Source organism: Lissotriton vulgaris, chromosome 4_1, assembly GCF_964263255.1.
Source record: "Lissotriton vulgaris chromosome 4_1, aLisVul1.2, whole genome shotgun sequence".
NCBI lineage: Eukaryota > Metazoa > Chordata > Amphibia > Caudata > Salamandridae > Lissotriton > Lissotriton vulgaris.
The window spans coordinates 112,586,619-112,608,580 of record NC_141691.1 but is presented as its reverse complement, the minus strand read 5'-3'; the positions used below and the strand labels follow the sequence as shown (position 1 = coordinate 112,608,580).

At 45.1% G+C, this 21,962-nt stretch overlaps 1 protein-coding gene across 1 annotated transcript in view; it reads right to left on the bottom strand.

The window, feature by feature from the left end:
* LOC147718436 (heat shock factor protein 3-like) overlaps positions 1-21,962 on the bottom strand; it is a 227,264-nt gene that overhangs the window by 143,159 nt on the left and 62,143 nt on the right. Inside the window, exons 3-4 of the mRNA XM_086918351.1 lie at positions 13,447-13,574; positions 12,661-12,785 (exon numbers count right to left, since the gene is read on the bottom strand). Of these exons, the coding sequence (XP_086774477.1) occupies positions 12,661-12,785; positions 13,447-13,574 (253 nt within the window). The remainder of the gene's footprint in view (positions 1-12,660; positions 12,786-13,446; positions 13,575-21,962) is intronic.

Sequence of the window (21,962 nt, the reverse complement as noted above, 5' to 3'; positions counted from 1 at the left end):
TCAATTAGGTTAATCTGTACCATGACATTAGCTGATATGGATTTATTTTTCGGGCTCATATTGCCGCCTGACATGTGGAGATCCGTGCATAAAATAGATGATAGCGCAGCATATGGGGCATTATGGAAGGAGAGGGAAGATGAGGACAGGGAACCAGCGAAAAAGCTGTGTCAGTTGATTTTAGATCTTCCCGGAGCAATATTAGCTAAGTTAAAAACGATTATTCCCCCTAAAAAGATTGATTGGACTATTCTAGCATCTTGTAAGCAAAAGACAGAGGAATCAGTTTCAGATTTCTTCACACGTTTTGAGGAAGCTTTTCATGATTTCAGTGGCCAGTCGCTAACGGACGATACGGGCTGACACTTGTTTGTAGATAAGTGTGTTACAAATTTATTACCAGGAGTGGCTAGCCGCTTGAAAGCTAGCGAAAGCTCTTGGACCACCTCTTCTCCGGCATCCGTCCTGACAATGGCTCAATATTATGAGCGTCAGGAACTAGAAGCGAAGGGCAACGAGGATTAAAAAGTTTAAAGAATTAAAAACAAAGGTTATGTTATCTCAGATTTATGGTCCACCTCTTTGAGGTTACAATAGAGGCGGACGAGGATTTTTTAATTCCTCTTATACTCGTCCCTCTTTGGCCGTTGATCAATGTGCGTATTGTAGAAAATTTGGTCAATGGGCAGATGAGTGTCCATTGTTGCGCTCACAGTGCTATGTCCGTGGTCGAGGATCCATGAGGAACCGCTCGGGGAACTCAGGACCTAGAGGTGCTATGAATGATCGTGCTAGGTTTGATTCTAATGTGCGGGTACAAAATGGGTTCAATACTGTTGATAGGCGCAACCAATACCAGATTATGTGCAGCCTGAGTCGCATGATTCTGCTTATGCATAGGATAGCATAGGATGGGGTAAGAAATCAGTTGAAGTTCCAGTAGATCAGAGGGGTGCTTATGTTACAGCACATGTTTTGGGTTCTACTGATCAGTTTCTGGTTGATACAGGAGCTACTCGTAGCGCTTTGTCTAAACAATTGGTTCCAAGGGCTCCCCTGTCTGGCTTAACAATTACATCGATAGGGTTCGATGGAACACCTTCCCTTAGCCCATTGTCACAATCACTTGCATTTCAAGTTGATAAGTTTGCTGCTCCAAGCCCGTTTTTGCTTTCCCCAAATACACCAGATAATATTGTGGGTCTTGATTTGCTCAAGTATTTCAGAGCCACAATAAGATGTTCCCCTGAAGGAGTGCGAGTGATGTTGAATGACAATTATCCCATAACAGATAAGAGTTTATAGCCTCCCTACCTAACTCTTTGTGGGCTACTTCAGATACCGATGTGGGTCAGATGGTTATTCCACCAGTGCATATTAGTGTAAAGGAGGGAGCTGTGTTGCCACGCCTGCCTCAATATCGAATTTCACAGGAGGGTGAGGAAGCACTCATACGAATTGTACAAGATCTCATTGAGGTTGGAGTTGTTGAGGAAGTTCCATTTAACATTTGTAACAGTCCGATCCTCCCAATTTTAAAGAAAGACACTTATACCAGGATTTACAGATTTGTTTTTAATTTATGGGAGGTAAGTAAGATCGTGGTACCACAATATCCAGTGGTTTCTGACATCACAACACTTCTTACTTTAGTTCCACCTACTGCAACTACGTTCTCTGTTATAGACTTGAAGAACGCTTTCTTTTCGATCCCTATTCATCCTGATAGCCGATATTTGTTCGGTTTCACTTTGAATAATCGATCGTACAGATTTTGTAGAGTTCCTCAAGGTTATACTGAGAGTCCTAGTATTTACAGCCAAGCATTGAAAAGACCGCTTGATTCTTTTGTTCTACCCGAGGGTGTGGCGCTCATTCAGTATGTTGATGATATTTTGTTGGCAGCCGATACCCCTGAACAATGTGAGAAATGTACCTTGTCTTTGCTTCCTTTTCTTGCCTTACATCACCATAAGGTATCGAGAAAGAAACTGCAGTATTGTAGACCAAAGGTAACCTACTTAGGTCACCTTTTGTCTAAGGAGGGGAGTGCACTCACATCAGATCGCATTCAAGCAATTCTAGTCACACCAGTACCTTCCACACAGAAAGAGGTTCGAGCATTTTTAGGTCTTACTTCTTTTTGTAGGCAATGGATATTAGGATTTTCACATATTGCTAAACCCTTGTTAGCGATTTTGACAAAAGATACTCCAACACCCCTTCCTTAGACAGATGAATGTGAGAGTGCTTTTCGACAGTTACAAGCTCTTTGTTCAGCACCAGTGTTAGGTACTCCAGATTACATGAAGCTCTTTACATTGTAGGTACACGAGAGGGATGGATGTGCATTGTCAGTTTTAGTACAGGCACATGGTGATAAGCAACGCCCTTGTGCATATTTTTCAGCAGTACTTGATCCTGTAGCTTGAGCGTTGCCTGGTTGTTTTCGCTCAGTAGCAGCAATAGCTGTGTCAATACGCCAGAGTGAAGGGACAGTCTTATCACATAAGCTGTTGGTGCTGGTACCTCATGCTGTTGATGCCCTTTTAAATCAAACAAAGACGCAGCACTTAACTAGCGCTCGTCTGACAGGATATGAGCTGACGTTGCTAGCTCCTCACATTACATTGAAGAGATGTGCAACACTAAACCCAGCCACATTGTTGCCATTTCCGGCGACTCAGCCTGAGGCGCAGGAAACACACGATTGTATTTTTCTGAATGAGGAACAGACAAAGGGTCGTATTGATTTGCAAGATACGCCCCTTCCAGATGTGGATGGAGAATTGTGGGTTGACGGGTCTTGCCTGAAGTTACCGGATGGTACAACTTTAGCCGCATATGCAATTACTACGCTTCACACGATAGTAGAGACAGCTCGCATACCACAGAAGTCAGCTCAAGCAGCAGAACTAATAGCTTTGACGCGAGCGTGTGAGCTTAGTACAGGATTGCGTGTAAATATTTATACAGATAGCCGCTATGCTTTTGGAGTGGCGCATGATTTTGGCCTGCTCTGGAAGGAAAGAGGCTTTCTGACATCACACAGGATGCACATAATGCACGGAGAACTAGTGCATAATCTTTTGACTGCATTAACATATCCAAAGAAAGTAGCTATAGTGAAATGCAGTGCGCATAAAAAGGTGACAGGTAAGGTGGGACCAGGAAATGCTTTTGTAGATCGAGTGGCACGTGAGACTGCGATGCAGCCTGACACTACTTCCATGTATGTAGTAAAATCACAAGCTGAGCGGTGGCACGATGCTAGGAAGGAAGTACTAGAGATACAGAGGACCGCTTCTGACAAAGAACGAGAGCAATGGTCCATAGATGGAGAGTTGGATGATGAAGGTTGTTGGCGAAACAAGCAGATGGATAGATGGAAGTTGCCTATAGCTTTTGTACAACCTATGGTTCAGATGGCACATGGGCTAGCACATGTTGGAGTTTCAGCAATAGTGAAATTGCTTACACAAGTCTGGGAGCATCCAGAAATTGCTAGCACAGCTAAGAGAGTAGTACAGTCCTGTATGATTTGCCTACAATTTAATCCTGGAAAAGGGATATGAACTCCAGCAGGAGGATTTGCTACACCGACTGCACCTTTTGAAGTATTGCAGATGGATTATATTCGGCTGGAACGCTGTAATAATCTGAAGTATGTCTTGGTGGTGGTATGTGCCTTCAGTAAATGGATTGAGGTGTACCCCACAAAAGATAATACTGCAATTACTATGGCAAAGGTGCTTTTGAAGGAATTCTTTCCTTGCTATGGTGTTTGTAGATTTTTGTGGAGCGATAACGGACCTCATTTTGTAGGGGACGTTATAAAGTATGTCCTGAAAGGATTAGGGATTAAACAGAAGTTTCATGCAGTGTTCTACCCACAATCAGCAGGATTGGTGGAAAGATACAATGCTACTCTGAAACTGAAATTAGCTAAGATACAGGCTTCTACTCTGAATTGGCCAGATGCGTTGCCACTGGCATTGTTGTCAATTAGATTGGTGCCTCATTCTTGAACAGGCCCCACAACCTATGAGGTCCTGTTTGGCAGGCCCATGAATATCTGGGGAATTCCTAAACCGAGTTCTGTGTACGATGTACCCTGTGCTGTAATGAATGACTATTTGGCACAAATAACTGATAACTTGGTTTCTATTCATCAACAGGTTCGAGAAGCACTTCCTGACAGATACACAGGCGAGGGCCACTACCTCCGGCCTGGCGACTTTGTCCTTCTAAAGTACTTCGAGAGGTCGAGCAGTTTGGAGCCAAGGTGGCGTGGGCCAGAGCAAGCGCTACTTGCCACGAGAACAGCAGTGAGAGTCACAAATTTGAAAAACTGGGTCCATGGTACCCATTATCGCAGAGTACTTCCGACTTTGATGGAGCCTGCCGTGTTGACCGACCATCAAGAGGTTCTGACTGCAGAGAGAGGCGGTGCTGTGACACCGGACGGATCTGAGGAGTTCTTCCCGGACCAGACAGTCCCTGGAGCAACAAGATATAATTTGAGACAGAGAGAGAAATCTGCAGCATTTGTGAAAGTTGTCTGAGCATTCCCTGGGTCAGTGAAACGGAGAGCCGATGTGGCAAGGGGGGGGGGGGGGGGGGGGGGGGGATCAGCCCTGCATTAGAGTAGTGACACCCGTCTTGGCCCGTGGTGAAGAAATCAACGGCTACCCAGGGGTAAGAGCTCTGACAACTACTTTAGTTTCAGGAAGATTAGTTTTGTGTTGGGACTAAAATGGAAAAGAAGAAGATTTTTTGTGCTATAGGGTTTGTTGCTTTGATGAATGCGGCAACAATAACATGGTCTGTTGAGGAGACAACTCGTGCTCGTGAGTTGTTTGTTGTTACTACACCTACAGCAGAGGAGCATAATTTCTTTACGCTCCCATATCAAGAATTGAAACATCGACAATCTTATCTCAATAATACCTTCATTCAAATGCTAAATCATACCCACATCGCTACAAATGCTACAAACTGTTGGATTTGTGGGATGATGCCTGCACATCAAAAGAAAGGAAGTACACCATTCATACCTCTCCTTTTTTCGCATAATGGCTCTTGTCGAGCCTGGTATGCTTTGCTCTTTGCGACCAGGAAGCCTACAATGGGCAGACTTTATTTAACCGGAAAAGCAGAGTGCCATCAAGACAAAGCTGCCTCCTTCCAAATTACTCTGAATCCTAACTTCACGCTTTCCGGCCTCTTAATATACAGACCTCCTGGGAACGCTACTACCTGGACAGCCAGCCTAGCAAACTATATCTCACCATTCCTATTAGACCACAAAAACTTTACACTTTACAAATTTGCACCTTGAGGACCCCTCTAACCTGGCGTGTTGCAGTCTATTAGATGACTTAAATCTATCACTCCTCAACCCCGGTCCCACGCACAAGGCAGGACACTTACTAGACCCCATAATTTCAAATCTCCCAGAATTAAAATGGACTCCAACCAGCCCTATATGCTGGTCAGATCATTACCTTATCAGCTTTCGCCTACTCTGTACTCCCTCCCCCAGTAATACCACCCGGTCCTCAAAACCCATGAGAAACTGGAAACGATTAGACATCAATAAACTGAACCAAGCGCTAACTACTAGCACACCTCACCAGGACCAAAATGTGGAAAATTTCGCTGTAGCCACAAATCAGTGGCTGGCTTCCGCTGTCAATCAATGCCTTCCCTTACAAAAGGCAAATAAAAACTTCCACCACCCCCCAGCCCCATGGTTCAACGAACTTCTCAAAGAAGAAAAATCCAAGTGTAAAGCACTTGAAAGAAAATGGCGCAAGGATTACGACCCGGAAAAAAAGACCTTATATACAATAAGGCGAGAAATGCCTATCACTCCTCTTGCACCAAAGCACGTGCCCTATATGAGGCAAACTCCATCAACAATGCTTCAAACAAAGCCAGGACTCTATTTAACACAGTAAAGGACCTAGCTGGGGCCCAAGCAGCTGCTACTGTCCGCCCCCTAACTAAAAAACAATGTCAGGACCTTGCGACATTTTTAAATGACAAAATTGAAAATATATTCACACATATCGCGTCCAGGCCCCTTTGCAATTGCTCACGCCAGGACCTTCCCATGGCCCTTGACAAAATAAACACCTTGGACAACTGGCCCCTGATAACTAGGGACTCACTACAAACCTCCCTAAAATCCATCACATCAGGCTCCCCCTGCGACCCTCTCCCTGTGAGAGTTTTAAAACAGCTCGAACCTACCCCCTTGACTGTCGTAACAGACATGCTAAATGCTTCCCTTCAAACCTCCACCGTCCCATCTAGTTGGAAGCATGCAGTGGTGACCCCACTACTGAAAAAACCGTCATCCGATCCCACAGTTCTCTCTAATTACCGACCTATCTCTCTGCTCCCTGCCTTTTCCAAACTCATGGAAAGGCACATACACTCCGCCCTCACCTCTTTCTCTGAAGACAACAATCTTCTTCACCCCTCACAGTCAGGCTTCAGAGCAGGTTACTCCACGGAAACTGCCCTATTGGGTGTGACAGAAAAAATTTGACAACTCCTGGACAAAGGTCAAGCGGTCGCACTCATTCTTTTAGATCTGAGTGCGGCGTTTGACACCATATCACACAAAACTCTTCTGGCTACCCTAGAGAAAAACGGCATTCGCAACGACGCCTTACAATAGATCAAGTCCTTTCTTTCCGAAAGAACTTTCCAGATCAAATCCCACATCGCAAGCTCAGACATCTTCCCCGTGCCACATGGAGTTCCACATGGAGAAGTGTGGCTCAATGGTTAGAGCGGCAGACCCTGATAGAGAGGTCTAGCCCGGGACCAGGGTTCAATTCCCCGCCTCGGCGGGTTTTGGGCTCAAAATTCCATGGACCTGATAATTCTCGCCTCGGTGCCTATTCCAATCATAGAGTCCCACTCTGCAACTCTGGGCAATAGCTTGCTTAATCTCCACAACGGCCCCCACAACGCTAAGGATGCCTGGCCTTCACCCTGGGGGTGCCCAGGAGTGGACGCCTCACAGGGAAAGCCAGGACGGGTTCCACAGCGGTATTCGTACAAGCGCCTTGAGACCCTTGCGGGTGAGTAGTGCGCTATACAAATATCAATTTACATTTACACAAGGCTCCATCCTGAGCCCACTGTTTTTTAATCTTTACCTCAGACCACTGGCAGACCTGGCCGATCGCGTAGGCCTGACTTTAATGACCTACGCCGACGACTCCCAAATTATCTTTTCCCTATCCGAATCAAACCTGTTAGCCCCCTCCCTACTGAAATACGGACTCCAAGAGATTTTCAACTGGATGGCCACCAACCAGTTGAAACTAAATGGGGACAAAATGGAGGTTCTTCTACTGGGAAGAAACAAGGAACTGTGGACCCCTTCCACTGGCCGCCTGAGCTGGGTAACATTCCCCGCCAGCTTCTCAGGTAAGAAACCTAGGGGTTATTTTAGACAATACCCTTTCTATGAAACAGCAGGCAAATAAAGTCGCGGGACTCTGTTTCACCATAATAAAATGGTTAAAAAAAAATCATTTGGATGCTGCCCCTAGATACGCAAAAAACCGTAGTCAACGCTTTAATAACTTCACGTATTGACTACGGAAATGCTCTCTACCTTGGATCCAACTTAGCAGTAATCAAGCAACTCCAACTGATTCAAAACTCTGCTGCAAGACTCTTGTGTAGAATTAAAAAGTCCGAAAGCGTTTCAAAACACCTGAACGAATTACACTGGCTCAGGGTTGAACATCGGATCAGCTTTAAAATACTGAGCTACATGTTTAAGATTAAAAACAAAACGGCACCCTCCTACCTACAATCCTTAGCCTTTCCCTACCTGCCAACAAGAAGTCTTCGCTCTCAATCGGCTTCGAACTTTGCCGTCCCCAGATTCAAACTACAAAGATCTGGAGGGAAATCCATTTCTGTCAGAGGACCAATACTATGGAACTCACTCCCCCTTCATATCCGGAAAGAGGACAGCTACATTAAATTCCGGAAACACGTACAAACCTGGCTGTTTCAGTAACAATTGTGCTAAACTATTTACTCAGCATTTTCCTTTAACCATCTATATGTCATAGGCGCCGGGAAACCCTTGTTGGGTAGCTGAGCGCCATACAAATGCATAAAAAAAATAAAAATAAAAAAATGGGTATCCTCAGGCGAATGGAACAAAATGGGAGTAGAAGGAATATCGACCGGACAATATTTCAACGCCATATATCTTTACCAACACAAGAGACTCATCCAATCACGAACATTTTGTTATTTCCGTTACTCAAACTCAAGCAGAACTAGGTGTACCATTGGACATATCCCTGTTGGGATTAGTGAATGTATTACTGTATTGAATATAGATGGTTTAAATAATAGTACCTTTTTAGCTTCACACAATACTTATTTTGTGTGCGGAAATCGTGGATATTATCGACTGCCAGCCGGCTGGACCGGCATTTGTTATGTATCATTTTTATTGCCCCCTGTGTTTCTAGCACCTCCATTGTATCATCGAAATCTTAAACTGTTTAACAATATTACTGTAAATAGATACAAAAGAACTTTGACTATTGATAGTACTGATCAAACCGACACCAGCCTACAACATTTTAATTTAGAATTGTTCTTTTTGTGGGTGCTGCATTAAACAGCAGAAAAGTGTGACGATTGACTATAGTAGTGGAAGCTGTCACAGATCAAACAGCTGTAGATTTAGGACACATCACCGAAGAATTGCAAATTGCTAGAATTGTGGCTTTGCAGAACAGGATGGTGTTAGATGTTATGTTAGCAGATAGAGGTGGTGCATGTTGTGTTATAGGTAGTAGCTGCTGCATGTTCATACCTGACCACACCCCATCAGTGTATAAAGCGATTAATAAACTTCCTAAAATCGCTGCAGACCTTCACACAGAAAATGGTATATGGACTTTTACAGGATGGCTTTGGACTCCGATTTTTGCCGGGGGCTGGAAAGTATTAACATCCCCTATGTATAATAATTGCAATAATCTTCACTTGTTGTGTATGTATTCAGTGCAGTCCGATGATATGTTCTATGTGTGTTACTGCTTGCATACCGACCAAAAGCAATATTGCAGAAGTCAAGATGCAGAATGATTTGAAAAAGGAGATAGCTAGTATGATGGTCATTGATGTAAGAGATGAGTATCTAGCTTTTCCCAGGAAGTCAAATGTCTTCAGCTAATGCTGAAAGGGTTGTCTGTTGTAAAACAACGGCGATTAGGTTAAGCATTAGCAGAAGACATGCTTTGTTTGACCATTATCGTAACAAATGAGCCGACTCCATTTTGTATTTGCAGCTGCCATTTTGTATGCCATACATTGCCATGTGCTCGTCATGTGCTTTGTCCTATCTTCTTGTCAATTGCGCCTGAAGTCTGCCCGGGAACAGGCATAATTTAGTATTCCCCGCTTCCAGCATGTCCAGACATACGCAGTAGGGTCAATGACCGTTACTAATTGGTTCCAGATAGGAATGTGTTTACCAGTTACCGAAGACTTAACTGCGCCCATCTATCGATTGACCCTTCTAATATGTCCTTGTATGGTCATGAAACTGCTCTTGTCTTCTGTACCGTCTTCTCTTGGGCCCCCTCATTGTGTATAAAAGGGGCCATGTGCTTTAGTTTGGTGTGCTATTCGATACAATACTGAAGAGTGTTGTGTGGACTGTAGTACCACCTTTAAAGGTTTAATAAACTTTGCTTTTGTATTTTTCAGTTTCCTTACCAACTTCTTCCTAAGGTCTGAGGACTATGTGCAGGGAAGGGCGAACCCCTTGCACTAAGTAGGCCTAGCTGAGGTTTGCTTACAACACCTCGGTATTTATGTGTACAGAACACAAGAAAATCAGATAGAAGGCAATATCCAGCGGGCAAAAACAGGGCCCCGGGCCAGTGGGGGATTCTGGTCTTCTTTGCCTCTCTCAGTAATGGGGTGGGTCGCTATCTCAAAGATGGTGATGCTACCCCGTTTACTATACTATTTTGTGAACTTGCCGGTGGTCCTCCCACAACTCATTTTTACTACACTGGACACATTACTGACTACCCTCATCTGGGGCGTGGGCGGGAGACGGATTAGCCTTCGGAAACTTCAGCTGGGGACACAGAATGGTGGCCTGGGAGTCCCGGACTTCCGAGGTTACTACTATGCTAGCCAACTCCAGTGCCTGTCATATTGGACTGCAGGGAGGAACTTATGCGAGATTGGGTTCACACAGCAGAGGCTAGATAGAGGGGAACTACATACTCTGCTGCTACCAAGAGCCAGGATCCCTCCCAACTGCGCCCCCCCCCCCTGCTGCGGACTACCTTGCTCTGTTGGAAGAAGGCCTTGGCTCACACATCTGCGGCAGGCCTGTACACTGAGAACATACCTTTAATAGGCCTACCCACAACACAGGGGAGACTCACACGGACTAGACTCCAGACTTGGGTGGACAATGGGATAGAAGGGGTGGGGGGCTTTCTTCAGGGACGGCACACTGATGGACCACAATTCCTTTGTGCGGGCCACTGGAGCGCCACCAAGCCTCTATCTGCTACATGCTGCTATCACACACTACATTAGAGCCACCTGGGCCGCACAGAGGAATGAACCCCCGCAGCACACCTTAGTACACCTCCTATACTACATGGGACCTGGGGGACATCTGGTGCGTTGGTTATATACTGGAGTACGGGCACACGCAGCAATAGCTCTTACCTCCCTTAGGGAACAATGGGCAACGGACACCAGTGCAGAAATTACAGACCATGCATGGAGGCACAAACTGGAGTATCCCAAAAAAGTATCAGGTAATGCACAGCTCAAATTCATACAGACGATGGTACTGCATAGATCATACCTAATGCCAAAGCGGATACACTACATGTTCCCTGATCTCCCCCCCCCCAGCTGCCCCAGGTGTAGAGGAGAGGAGGCGGGCTTCCTCCATGTGCTATGGTCCTGTCCCCGACTGATGGGCTACTGGGAGGGGGTACAACACTCCCTAACCACAGTGACACAAATACCGATCCCAGATGACACCCTGGCTTGCCTGATGGGCCTTCGCAGTCGCTCCCGGGTTCAGAAAGTGCGTCTAAGGTTTGCGGATCTGGCCCTCCTCTTGGCAACCAGGGTGATTACAATGAGGTGGAAGTCCCCCAGATGCCCGGCAGTCACGATCTGGCAGACGGATGTGCTCCAATGGGGAAGAGCGGAGGGGGCTGTCCTCCGGAGGGAGGAAGAGAGAGGGTTGAGGCAACAACACATCTCCCTGGACTGGGAGGCCATGCTGATTGGGCTGGAGACATTAGACCTGGCTCCCACACAGGACGCCACGTCACAGTAAAGCGAAGAGTGTGAGTCCATTCGGGCCTGTACGCCCGTGGAACAGAGATATTATGAGATATTATGATTCTACCCCCCTGTAAAATGTACCCTTGGGGGATCGCTCTTAGAGTGACTCCCTGTTATCATCATCGCCGACGCAGTGCAGCTGACCAGGACGGGGTTAGGGTGGGAGAGGAGAGTGGGTGGAGGGGTGGGGAGTGGGGTGGGAGAGGAGAGTGGGTGGAGGGGTGGTGGGGGGAACAGTTGCGTGTTTCCTTTATGTCACTGATTTGACTTTAAATATGCACTACTTTGAATTGTGGATATGACACTGCATGTTCATTATTGGCTTGGAGAAGATGCTGCATGATATATTGCGGTCATCAATAAAGTGTGTTAAAAAATATGTGTTTATTAAAAAGGGAAGCGTAGAGAGATTTTGATGGTTCTTAAAAACAGATAGGACAGATGCTTTTTGTGATAAAGCTTTAACACTTTGTACCACATCAAGAATTGTAGCTTGGGGTTTTCCTCCAGGCTCTTCCCTCTCTGCCCTGCTGCATTACTGATACGGATATTAGGTGAAATTATTTACATCTGATGTTTACGTTTTAAACATACAAGTATACAAATAAATGATGGATGGAATGCTAATGCTTGAATTAATTCTCAACCATTGGTAATAACTCTGAGCAGCATCCCAGTCCATCATTATTATGCACACCATGCCACCTCAGTTTGGGCCTCAGTTTGGGCCAAGGCATATGCAAATTATTCTTGACCATGATTATTTGGTAACAGTGCAGCCAGAACTTCAGGCTATGTCCTCACTAAACCGGAACACAAGCAACCCACGACCAGTTTCAGACTTAATTGGCTCATCAGTCGGGTATAGCTGGGTTTTAGTGGCAAAGTAAGCACAGGACCCATGTCCTGGCATATCCGTCCCACTTAAGGCATCACACTGAAGTATACAAAAAAAGTGATGGATGGGCTGCATCCCACTTCATTATTATCTTGCAAACCAAACCACCTTAATTGGGACCCAGCCACCTCAGTTTTTGATCCTGCTCCAATGGGAGAAGTCTAGCTCAAACTGCCAGGCGAGATCCTCCCTGAATCGAAGCTCATGTAACCTAGGCCCTTATTAGGGCGTATCAGTCTGGTTTTTTTAAAAACAGCATCTATGTTGTTAGCACAAATGTTATGTTAAAACATGGCACATATGGTTATATGTTGCCTTCTGTGATGTTAAAGCAGAAAGTAAAATAACTGAAACATAGAAGAGCCTACCTTTTCATAAGGTCAAATTTAGCATCCATGTTGTTTTGCTCATCTCTCATTTCCTGGACTTCTAGAAGCACTTTATGCAAGTCATCATGAGATAATTTCCCATCCTCTGGTCTCACAGACGACACCTTGTATGTAAATGTCAAGAAGATAACTCAGACAATCATGGTGAAGTTTCTTAAAGTTTAGTGCACGTGTGGAACAGTAAAGGCAGAAGAACAAGTAGTAAAATGAAAAGTACAAAATACGGATGTCTTATTAGCATACCAAATAAGCATCTGCTTCAAAATGAAAGCAATATCTGCTATTCAGTAACAGTATGAAACAATGTAGATTTGGGAAGGGAGCCTCAGTTATTTGAACTACAAAAATAAACCTAACTAAAGTTTGCCATCCCTTACATCCTTGACACAACGTTGGCAAATCATTTTGCATAAATAATTTTAGAAGTATCATCTGAAAATACAAATTATGACCACAGTATGGATCTTGACGTATGGTTTTGAAAATATTTGAAAAATGAATTTAGGGAATCACATACATTTGTAAAGATATTCAACAGTTAAATCATACCAGATGACATTTTGTTGGCACGTGGTGATGTAGTGTATGATGGAGTATTCTGGTATTTGGGGCACCATCTCCCAGTTCAAGTAACAAGGCCACTAAATTATACTGTTAAGGGCTTGTTAAATTCAGCAGGCAATGCGCTCAACAAAAACATCATAGCGGCAACAGTAAGTTGTATTGCATCATCAAAATATAAGATATAGTTAGGTTGTACGGTACCTTCCGTTTGATGTGATCCAATAAATCTGCTTGGCCCTGCTTGAAAAATGGATGCTGAAATTCAATAGTTGAGGTTTTATCAGGTTTGAAAAGACCGCTTTCCAGACTGATCACCTTTCGGAATCCATCTGTGTTGAGATAAGCAATGAATACTTTATTAAAACTGCACGGAAAACAGTTTTCAAAAAGATCTACACACTCATTTTACAAATGTATTAAAATATTGCCTAATTTTGTCTGCTCTTTTTTCCTACCGCATGCAGTGCAGGGAAAAGAAGCCTGTAACAGTAGACCGCAAGGGATCCAACCCAGACTTATAACTTTTGAGTGTACAAAAATGGTCTGTACATATTTCTCTGCAGCCTTGAGAAAGCACAGGGGGCGAAACTTATGTTGGCTGCTGTTGCTCTCCATGTTGTAAGAAGTCAAATAAAGCAAACAGAAGGACCTGATTCAAGACTCTTTAACTTCGAACCAAAAGGATATTGATCTGTGTCAAATTGACACACATATTGAATTAAAAAGTAAAATGGAGTTTTTATCACTTCTTTTGACTTTGGATAATAGTTACAACAACTTGGTGTGCTTTGGTGTATTTTGGTTTAAAACCTCCTTGAAGCCCCCTACCTGCTTAGGAGTCGAGAATGAGCAAGCGAATGAGCACACCAGCTTTAACTGTGGAATGAGGTCGAAATCATAGGATTGTAGCAGAGTCAAGCCACTGGGATGCCTACAGTGCAAACGCTCCCTGGAGTGGGAGAAAGGAGGTGCTGCTTATGCCGAGACTACTTCTTGGATTTCATCTTAGACTCACTCGAGGATACGACCTGTAGTAGGACTAAGACTTGGAGCAGGAACGGGTCAAATATTAGGAGCACGTACATTAGTTCTCTTCACCCAAACACCTCTATTATCACATTTAGAGCAAGTCCATTTCATGTACCAGTAGAGCCACAAATATCTGAGCCGGGAAAGCCAAGGTACAAAGTTGTTACATCACAGACATAAGTGTGTTAGATGCTGAAAACCTCAAAGCAAGGGGTACAGTTGCGTATTGTTGCTCAGTTTTAGTTGCAGGTGGGGCAGGGAAATCTCGGTCTTAAAAAGATGAGAAAGGATTCCCAAATACGCTTGGGGCGGGATTGAGGTGACATAAGTTTGCTGAAGTGAGACAATTTGTCTTGACAATATGTTGCTTCCATCAAACAGGCCTCAATAGTGGAGTCAGGCAGTCATACCCAATCTATGGCAACTCTGCGTTTGGCCAAGAGAAGCATAGCGGTGAGGCTACGACTTCCCACAGGCACATCCCGCACATAACCCAGAAGGTGAACCAGGGAGCTGTGCGAAGAGGAATGACCTGGACAGTGGAGAACACTGCAGACATCCCATGTGAGGTATACAAATGAAGCTTGAGGTGTACAGTGAAGACAGTCTGCAGAGGTGACCAGCCCCATATGGAGGAGCTGTTAAGGGGATCCATACAGGCGATGTAAGAATTTAAAGTGGGTGATACACAATCTTTAAATGGGACCACAGCAGTAGGAGCACTATGCGTCAGTTAGTGGTGAATCAGTGTCAGCCTCCCAGTCAGTGCACGTTGCCGGTATACGAACAGGAGCCATAGCCTGCATGATGGGGTAAAGGCGCGTGGTTTAGCATGAGCGGGGATGGATTTGTGAGAATATGTTCAATGTACAGGAGTCGGGGGGAGGAGAGAGAAAATGCGTTGTGCAATGCCCGGCAGTTGTCTCGAACAGGTGATAATACAGGAGAAGCTCAAGCGTTGTGGGGTGTGTCATTCCCTGGACTTCAAATGGAGGCATGAACTGGTCGTCTGGATAAGATCTGAAAATAGAACAAAGCTGCGTCCGGGCACCCTCGCCCTGGAGCCCGCATCCTGCAGGGGAGGCAAATGGGGCTGAACAAAATTGATAAATAAGGGCTATATACGCATGAGAGCCTTGCACGTTTCCTCATGCCAGTGCACACACTCCACAGTGCTGATCGTCAACCTTGGAGGTTTGCAAGATAGACTCCGGCTGTAATCAGGGGGCAGGGTGCAGCATGGTCTGCCTCAATGGCCGTATGCAGTAGGGATTGAGTAGGATAGAGCCAAAGTGTATGTATTTTGACTGTGCGCAAAGTGCATATAATGGCATGTCCAGGCCGGTGAAACCTCCCTCCTCCCCTCCCACCACACCCCACATGTTCAAGTGGTGATGTGAGAATTTCAGAGCAGAACCTAAGTTGCTTGACAGCTCAGGTCAGTGAAACCAAGTTGGATCCCATTTGCCGGAAGAAGTGAAATAAGAGGAACTGATAGATTGAGAAAAGTTACAGAAATGTGGGTAGGATAATCATTTTGGAGATGGCAATCCGTCTAGACCCTGAGAGTGGTAAGCAAGACCATACCTGAACTCTGTCTTCCAACGACGCCATAGTGTGGCCGTAAGTGGCCTGCCAGAGCTTGTCCAGATCACAGCTAAGCCGAATTACTAGATAGCGGAGGGAGTATGCCATCTCTGCAGCAGGAACTCTGAGGGAAAGGGCTGTATGCAGGTGGTGAGAGGAAAAAGTGTTTATTTGGAGCAATTGATGTGTATGCCCAAAAAAAATCCATTGATGAGGGTGGTCTCTTGTATATTCGGGACTAGATTCTCAGTACGCCTGCGGATATAGCAGGTTATGTCATCTGCGTACATTAAGACTCAGACCTCGCGCCGTGAAGCTGAGGATGTGATGGGAATGATGTTCCAGAAGGCGTGCCGCAAGGATGTCCATCGCTAAAGCAAATAGGAGCAGGGACAGTGGGCATCCCTAGAGTGTCCCTCGGGTTATCGGAAATGGATCTGATAATATGCAATGGAGTCGGATATGGGAAGTTGGAGGAAAGTATAGAAGTTAAATTTGTCGGCTGAATGTGGAGTGAAACCCAGGCGTTTGAGTAATGTAAAAAGATATGGCCAATCAAGAGAATCAAAAGCCTTAGTGGTGTGAAGGAGTGCGGCAGGGGCAAGTAGTTGTGTGTCATGTGTGTGCATGAGGGCAAAAATCGTACGCAGATTGGGAGATGTAGAGTGACCCATGACAAAACCAGACTGGTCAGGTTGCACGATGGACAGGAGCATAGGAAGGAGGCAGTTTGCCAATTATTTGGCAAATATTTTGTTATCGAGGTTGATCATAGATAGCGGCCGACAGGAGTCACATTTATTTGATGGATTGTCTGGCTTTACGAGTGTCACTATGACTGCTTCGCAGAGAGATGGTGGTAGAACCCCTGCTCCAAAGATTTCTTATACATCAATAACAAATAAGGCACCCGCTTTGACGCAAACTCCTTGTAGAAGGAGGTGGCCAACCCACTGAATCCCTGCGCCCTGTCACAGAGGAGGCCATGAATGATCTGCACTATCTCCTCCACTGCAGTGGGGGAGTCCAAGGCACAGTCTAGCCATAGTAACTGGATGTAGTACAGGTAGGCAGCCAACTTATCTGCAGAGTGCAATGCAGTGGCTGTATAAAGTTAAAAGAAGAAGGAGGTCATGGTGTGCAATAGTCCTGTGGGTGTGGATTGGAGTTAATGTTTGTCACTAAGTAGCTCTATCACATACAGGAGGTCCTGGTCTTGCAGAGCAAGCCCGCAAGCGTTTTACCAGGGTGTTCACTTTCACCCTATATGTGCGCCCTCCCATCCCGGTCGAGGTATTTTGTCTCATGTAGTGCCAGCTCATTGAACTCCGTCGGCTTAGCCCAAATAGCGGCCATAGTGGCAGCACTTTTGGTGGGGACATATTCAAGTTTGAGCGATTGGATTTCCCATTCCACTTTGGTGAGCTGCCTCCATATCACCTTGAGGATACCGGATTGTTTAGCAATGCAAACTCCCTGGATCATGACTGTAAATGCCTCCCACAATGTTGATGGGGAAGACATCAAACCCTTGTTGTGTTCGAAATAGTCAACTATTGTGCTATGTATCTCGTCTCAAAAGACTGGTTCATGAAGTGCACCGAAGGGGAGGATCCAAGCAAAGGCCCGAGGGAATAGACTGTGGCATGTCCAGCTCCAGCAGGATGGGCTTTGGTCTTAAGGGTACAGGGCAGATGTGATATTTTCGTGACCCAGATCCTTGCTAATTGGGAGATCAACCTAAAGTCTATGCACGACCATGTGTTGGGAGATACTGTGATATAAGTGCCCTCCACGTCCAACATGGATGTAATCCGCCAAATATCATTGAGATAGTGGTTGTGTATGATCATGTTAAGTAATGTTGCAGCGTTAGGGTGAGGCAGTCTGGACATTCTTATATGGTCAGCCCCAAAGAGTAGCAGCCAGGCCTAGCCCATCCACAAGCTGCCAGAGCTCCGAAAAGTCCAGACTGTCAGTGTTAGGGCCATAAACAGCAGCTAGGATGGCCAGGTTTTTGTGGAGGGTGCCGGTCAGCATAACAAGTACTGGCATCACAAATAGCATGCCACATCCGCCAGGGCAGGTCCTTACGCATCAATATTGCTACCACCCAGCATAGTTGAAGTATAGAGAGGTGTAGTCATCTGCGCACCATCGCGCTTGCAGTCTTGATATCGTGGCCTGCGTAAAATTGAGTTCTTGGAGAAAGCAAATATCAATGTGCTACTTGGTGAAGCAGGTATGGACTAGACAGACCGTTCTGCAGTCATTGAGGCCACGAATGTTCCAAGTAAGATATTGGGTGGTAGTCACAGAACCAAGTGAAAGGTTTTTGGGGGCACTGAACGAAGTGGCAGATGGGGACATGCCGCTGGGTGACGCGAGGAGAAGGGATGGGGCACTGCAAGGTGGGAAAAACAAACGATAATGTGAGAACCCTTACCTCCCGCTCCCAACCCCCAAACATGGTTGAGCGAAGCAATAGGTGATCGATTCACACCTGGTCCAAAAACCCTTCTTAGGTACTACATGTGGACTAGGAATCATCCCGGCAGGAGGAGCAGAAACAGACGAACATCCCAGGAGAGACCCGCTGGGTGGCTAAGGGGGCTTGCAGCCCCAAGAGTGTCAGCAGGGGCTCCCAATTGGTAGTAATCTACGAATGTTCACGACAGCCTGTTGATAAGAGAAAGCCCATGGGTTTCGTCTTCACCTGACAGTCTAGTGTCCCTCGAGCAAGCAAAGTGAGCACCAAGAGATGGATCGGCCCGAGATGTATCCAAAACATGAACTCTTAATCATTGTCACTCATGTGAGTGTCTCCTGATGCCACAGTAATGAGCGAGGATGTCGATTAGGCTGTGATCTGCTTAGCAAATTTAAGGGTAGCCTTGACCATCAGTCAAATAGTGTGGTTTTCCTCTTGAGAGATATGCAGCTTGGCCAGATAGAGGAGAGCATATGGAGCATCTGATTTTTAAGTCGAGCCTAGTGCAGCGCTCATGCGATGTCTAGAAAATGACCTCTTGGAATCACTTCAGCTTTTCAGCAAACTTGTGCGTGTGGCTAAAAAAAGACCCACAAACGAGTTTACTGAAAAGCTGAAGTGAGTGGCCATTGCGTGTGGCTTTCAAAAATTGAAAGCCTGCAATTGTCCTGCCTTCTCTTTAAACGTTGACTCCCATGGCCTAGGGGTCTTGGGTGCTAGTAGCAGTGCGGCCGGGTGCCCGCTGCATTCCTTACATTCCTGGAAGTGCACGTGTGCATCACAGATTGAAGCTCTCTAGTAAGTAGATTGCTGAGCGGAATGTATCCTTTCCGCTGCCTTCAGACTATGCAAACATTTCTACCGAGAGATCTGTGAGGTCAGACGGCGCTTTATCGTTCGTGGAAAGAGGTCACGAGCAAGAATGTCGTCCTGATACGGTCTCATGGTGCCAGGCTTGAGAGAATGTCTACCGCTACATACTCCCTATTTATCTATTCACCCCCTCTCCGGGTACCTTTAAAGATTTTTTTTGCTCTTCTGGCTCACAAACCCAACCACTGCAAGTTCTTTCTGTGGCGTTAAACTGGTTTTGATATCTTTTGTTTCAAAATGATCTTTACAATGCTTCAGGGGAACAACTTCTCGCGGAGTCCCACAATACTGCTCTCCCAAGTCGCTTTTCCAAGTGGCTGCAGCTGCTGACCTTGTGGGTGAGCTACAGAGCGTGACACTTTCGTCAGCGACTGGATTTCAGGACTCTCATCCTCCCCAAATAATAACCTAATTCCTGCCATAATCCACTTTTGGCCATAAAAATTGAGAGATAGAATGGGTTGGACAATGCTAACCTCACATTACATAAGTATTTCTCTAAGCACTGTTCAACCTGCAAAGGCAACTGTTTTTATACATTTTTGATTGCTCACAATGACACCACTGATTCGGATAAAGGCCTTAATTATACCTATGAGCTATTATTAAACATGGTCCGGCTTGTTTCCAAAAATAATAGGTTGCTTGTTCTGTGAAAAGCCCTTGTAGGAAGGCTGCCAACTGTGATGTTCCTACATCATTGCAGAGCCTACAGCATTATCCCCACTATAGGAGTTGCTTGAGCAACGCTTTCGGCTTTTCCAGTTTTTCCTGATTTAAAGGCGTTCCCCACTTTCATTGGTGCAAAGGGAGCTAGAAACAGGTTACTGATGCATGGCAACAGTGTAATGCAATATAAGATGGGTTTGTAAAGCACTGCTTGTCATCCCCGAAGGCATCTAGTGCAGGGGAGATGAGCCAAAATTCTATAAACTCTGAAATGCTTGAGGATTAAAGGAATGTCTACCTCTGTTTGTGCCTCTGATGCTCTCCAAAACTGTCACTCTCTGGACTCATAGGCATGTGTCAAAACATGCATGCCCATACAGGTCTGTCAAGTTGACAGGGGAATGTTTATGATACGTAACTATTTTGTGTGTAGTTCTAGTCGTGGATACAGCCCGACATTATATTATTTGTTGCTTAAATTTCACTTTGCTTACCAAAGAGTGCCAAATTAATATTGCTTCAGCTGGAAATGCCATTAGGGAGCTTCATATTTCATAGTTAATAATGTTTCTTACATAACAAATACTGCACCCCTGCCCCCAAGTGAATTTGCTATTTTTAATGCATTAAAAGGGGCAGCACGGGTCCGAACAATGCACCTTCAACTTGTGAAGCTCATGGGCCGAAGGAAGAGAGGGGAGTCAATTAGGAAATTGGGTCCAGCTCATTTCAGGACAGCTAATTAGTGTCAGCGTTTGAGTGTGGGATGAACACTCAAAAAATAAATTCAGATCACAGAACATGGTTTCTGCACATTCAAGTAATTAGAAACTACCAAATGGTTGCACTTCAGCATAAAAATTGGGAGATGTAATTCTGGCCTGGCACATTTATAAACATGCAAGGAGCTATAGATTATTTGTGATGTAATTTTATTCTGATGGATTATTTTCATTGCCATTTAGTAAGCGTGACCTGAACTCATTCTACAAAATAATTAAACTCCCTTCAAGAGTATGTAAAAGAAATCCTCTATGCCGGTGCCCAATCTAGACAATGTTTGACTGCAAGCAAACTTTTCGCTAGGTGTTTAAAGAACTCCATAGAAATACAGGTGACATATTTATGTGGTCCTAAAAAACAATCAACTCAACCTCATGGCGTTCTAAATCTTTTATAGGTACAGGAATAGGGCTAATTTCCCACATCCAACATCCAAGTAACCACATTCTAGTCAGACACATCTTAGCAATGCTTCACAAAGTGAAGACTGTTAGACATGGCACCCTTGTATGGTTCCCCACACGTTTAGCCTTCTGACCTCCTGTTTTGCTGACTCCCATTTTGATGGCTTAAGGAATCAGGGCGATTTACCACGGCTAACTAGTGCTAAAGTGCATTTGATCTATATTTAAAACATGGTAACACTGGCTTATCCACAATTGGCATATTTTATTTATCTATAAGTACCTGGCAAAGTGCAGCACACGAGCCCATGGACTGTAAATTAAATGCTACTAGTGGGCTTGCAGCACTAATTGTGCTACCCACTTGAGTAGCCCTTTAAACATCTCAGACCTGCCACAGCAGAGCCTGTGTATGCGGTTTTAAAATGCAATGTCGACCTGCCAAGTGAACCCACTTGACAGGTCCAAACATTCCTTTTTATTACACATAGGTCACTCCTAAGGAAAGCACTGGAGAGCCTAGGTTCAGGGTGCAGTGAATTTAAAAAGTAGGCCATATACTTTATTTACAATGTAAAAACACAACTTATGGTGAAGGTGAATTTTCAATTACACTTCTGAAAATGCCACTTTTAGAAAGGTGGCATATTCTTACTGTAACCATTTGGGGCCTTCTGCTGGTCTCAGAGTATACTTCTTGGGAGGGTGACAGCTGGCTTGGTATATTTCCTCTAGACAGCCTCACATAGATTAGGTTTGACTTATGGGCCATCCATATCGTGATGGGTTATCCTGGGCAGGGTGGGAGGAAGGAGCCTACTCATCTGAAAGGGCTGTGTTCTGTTCCCACACAAAGGGATGTAATGATGCTGGAGCCAGGG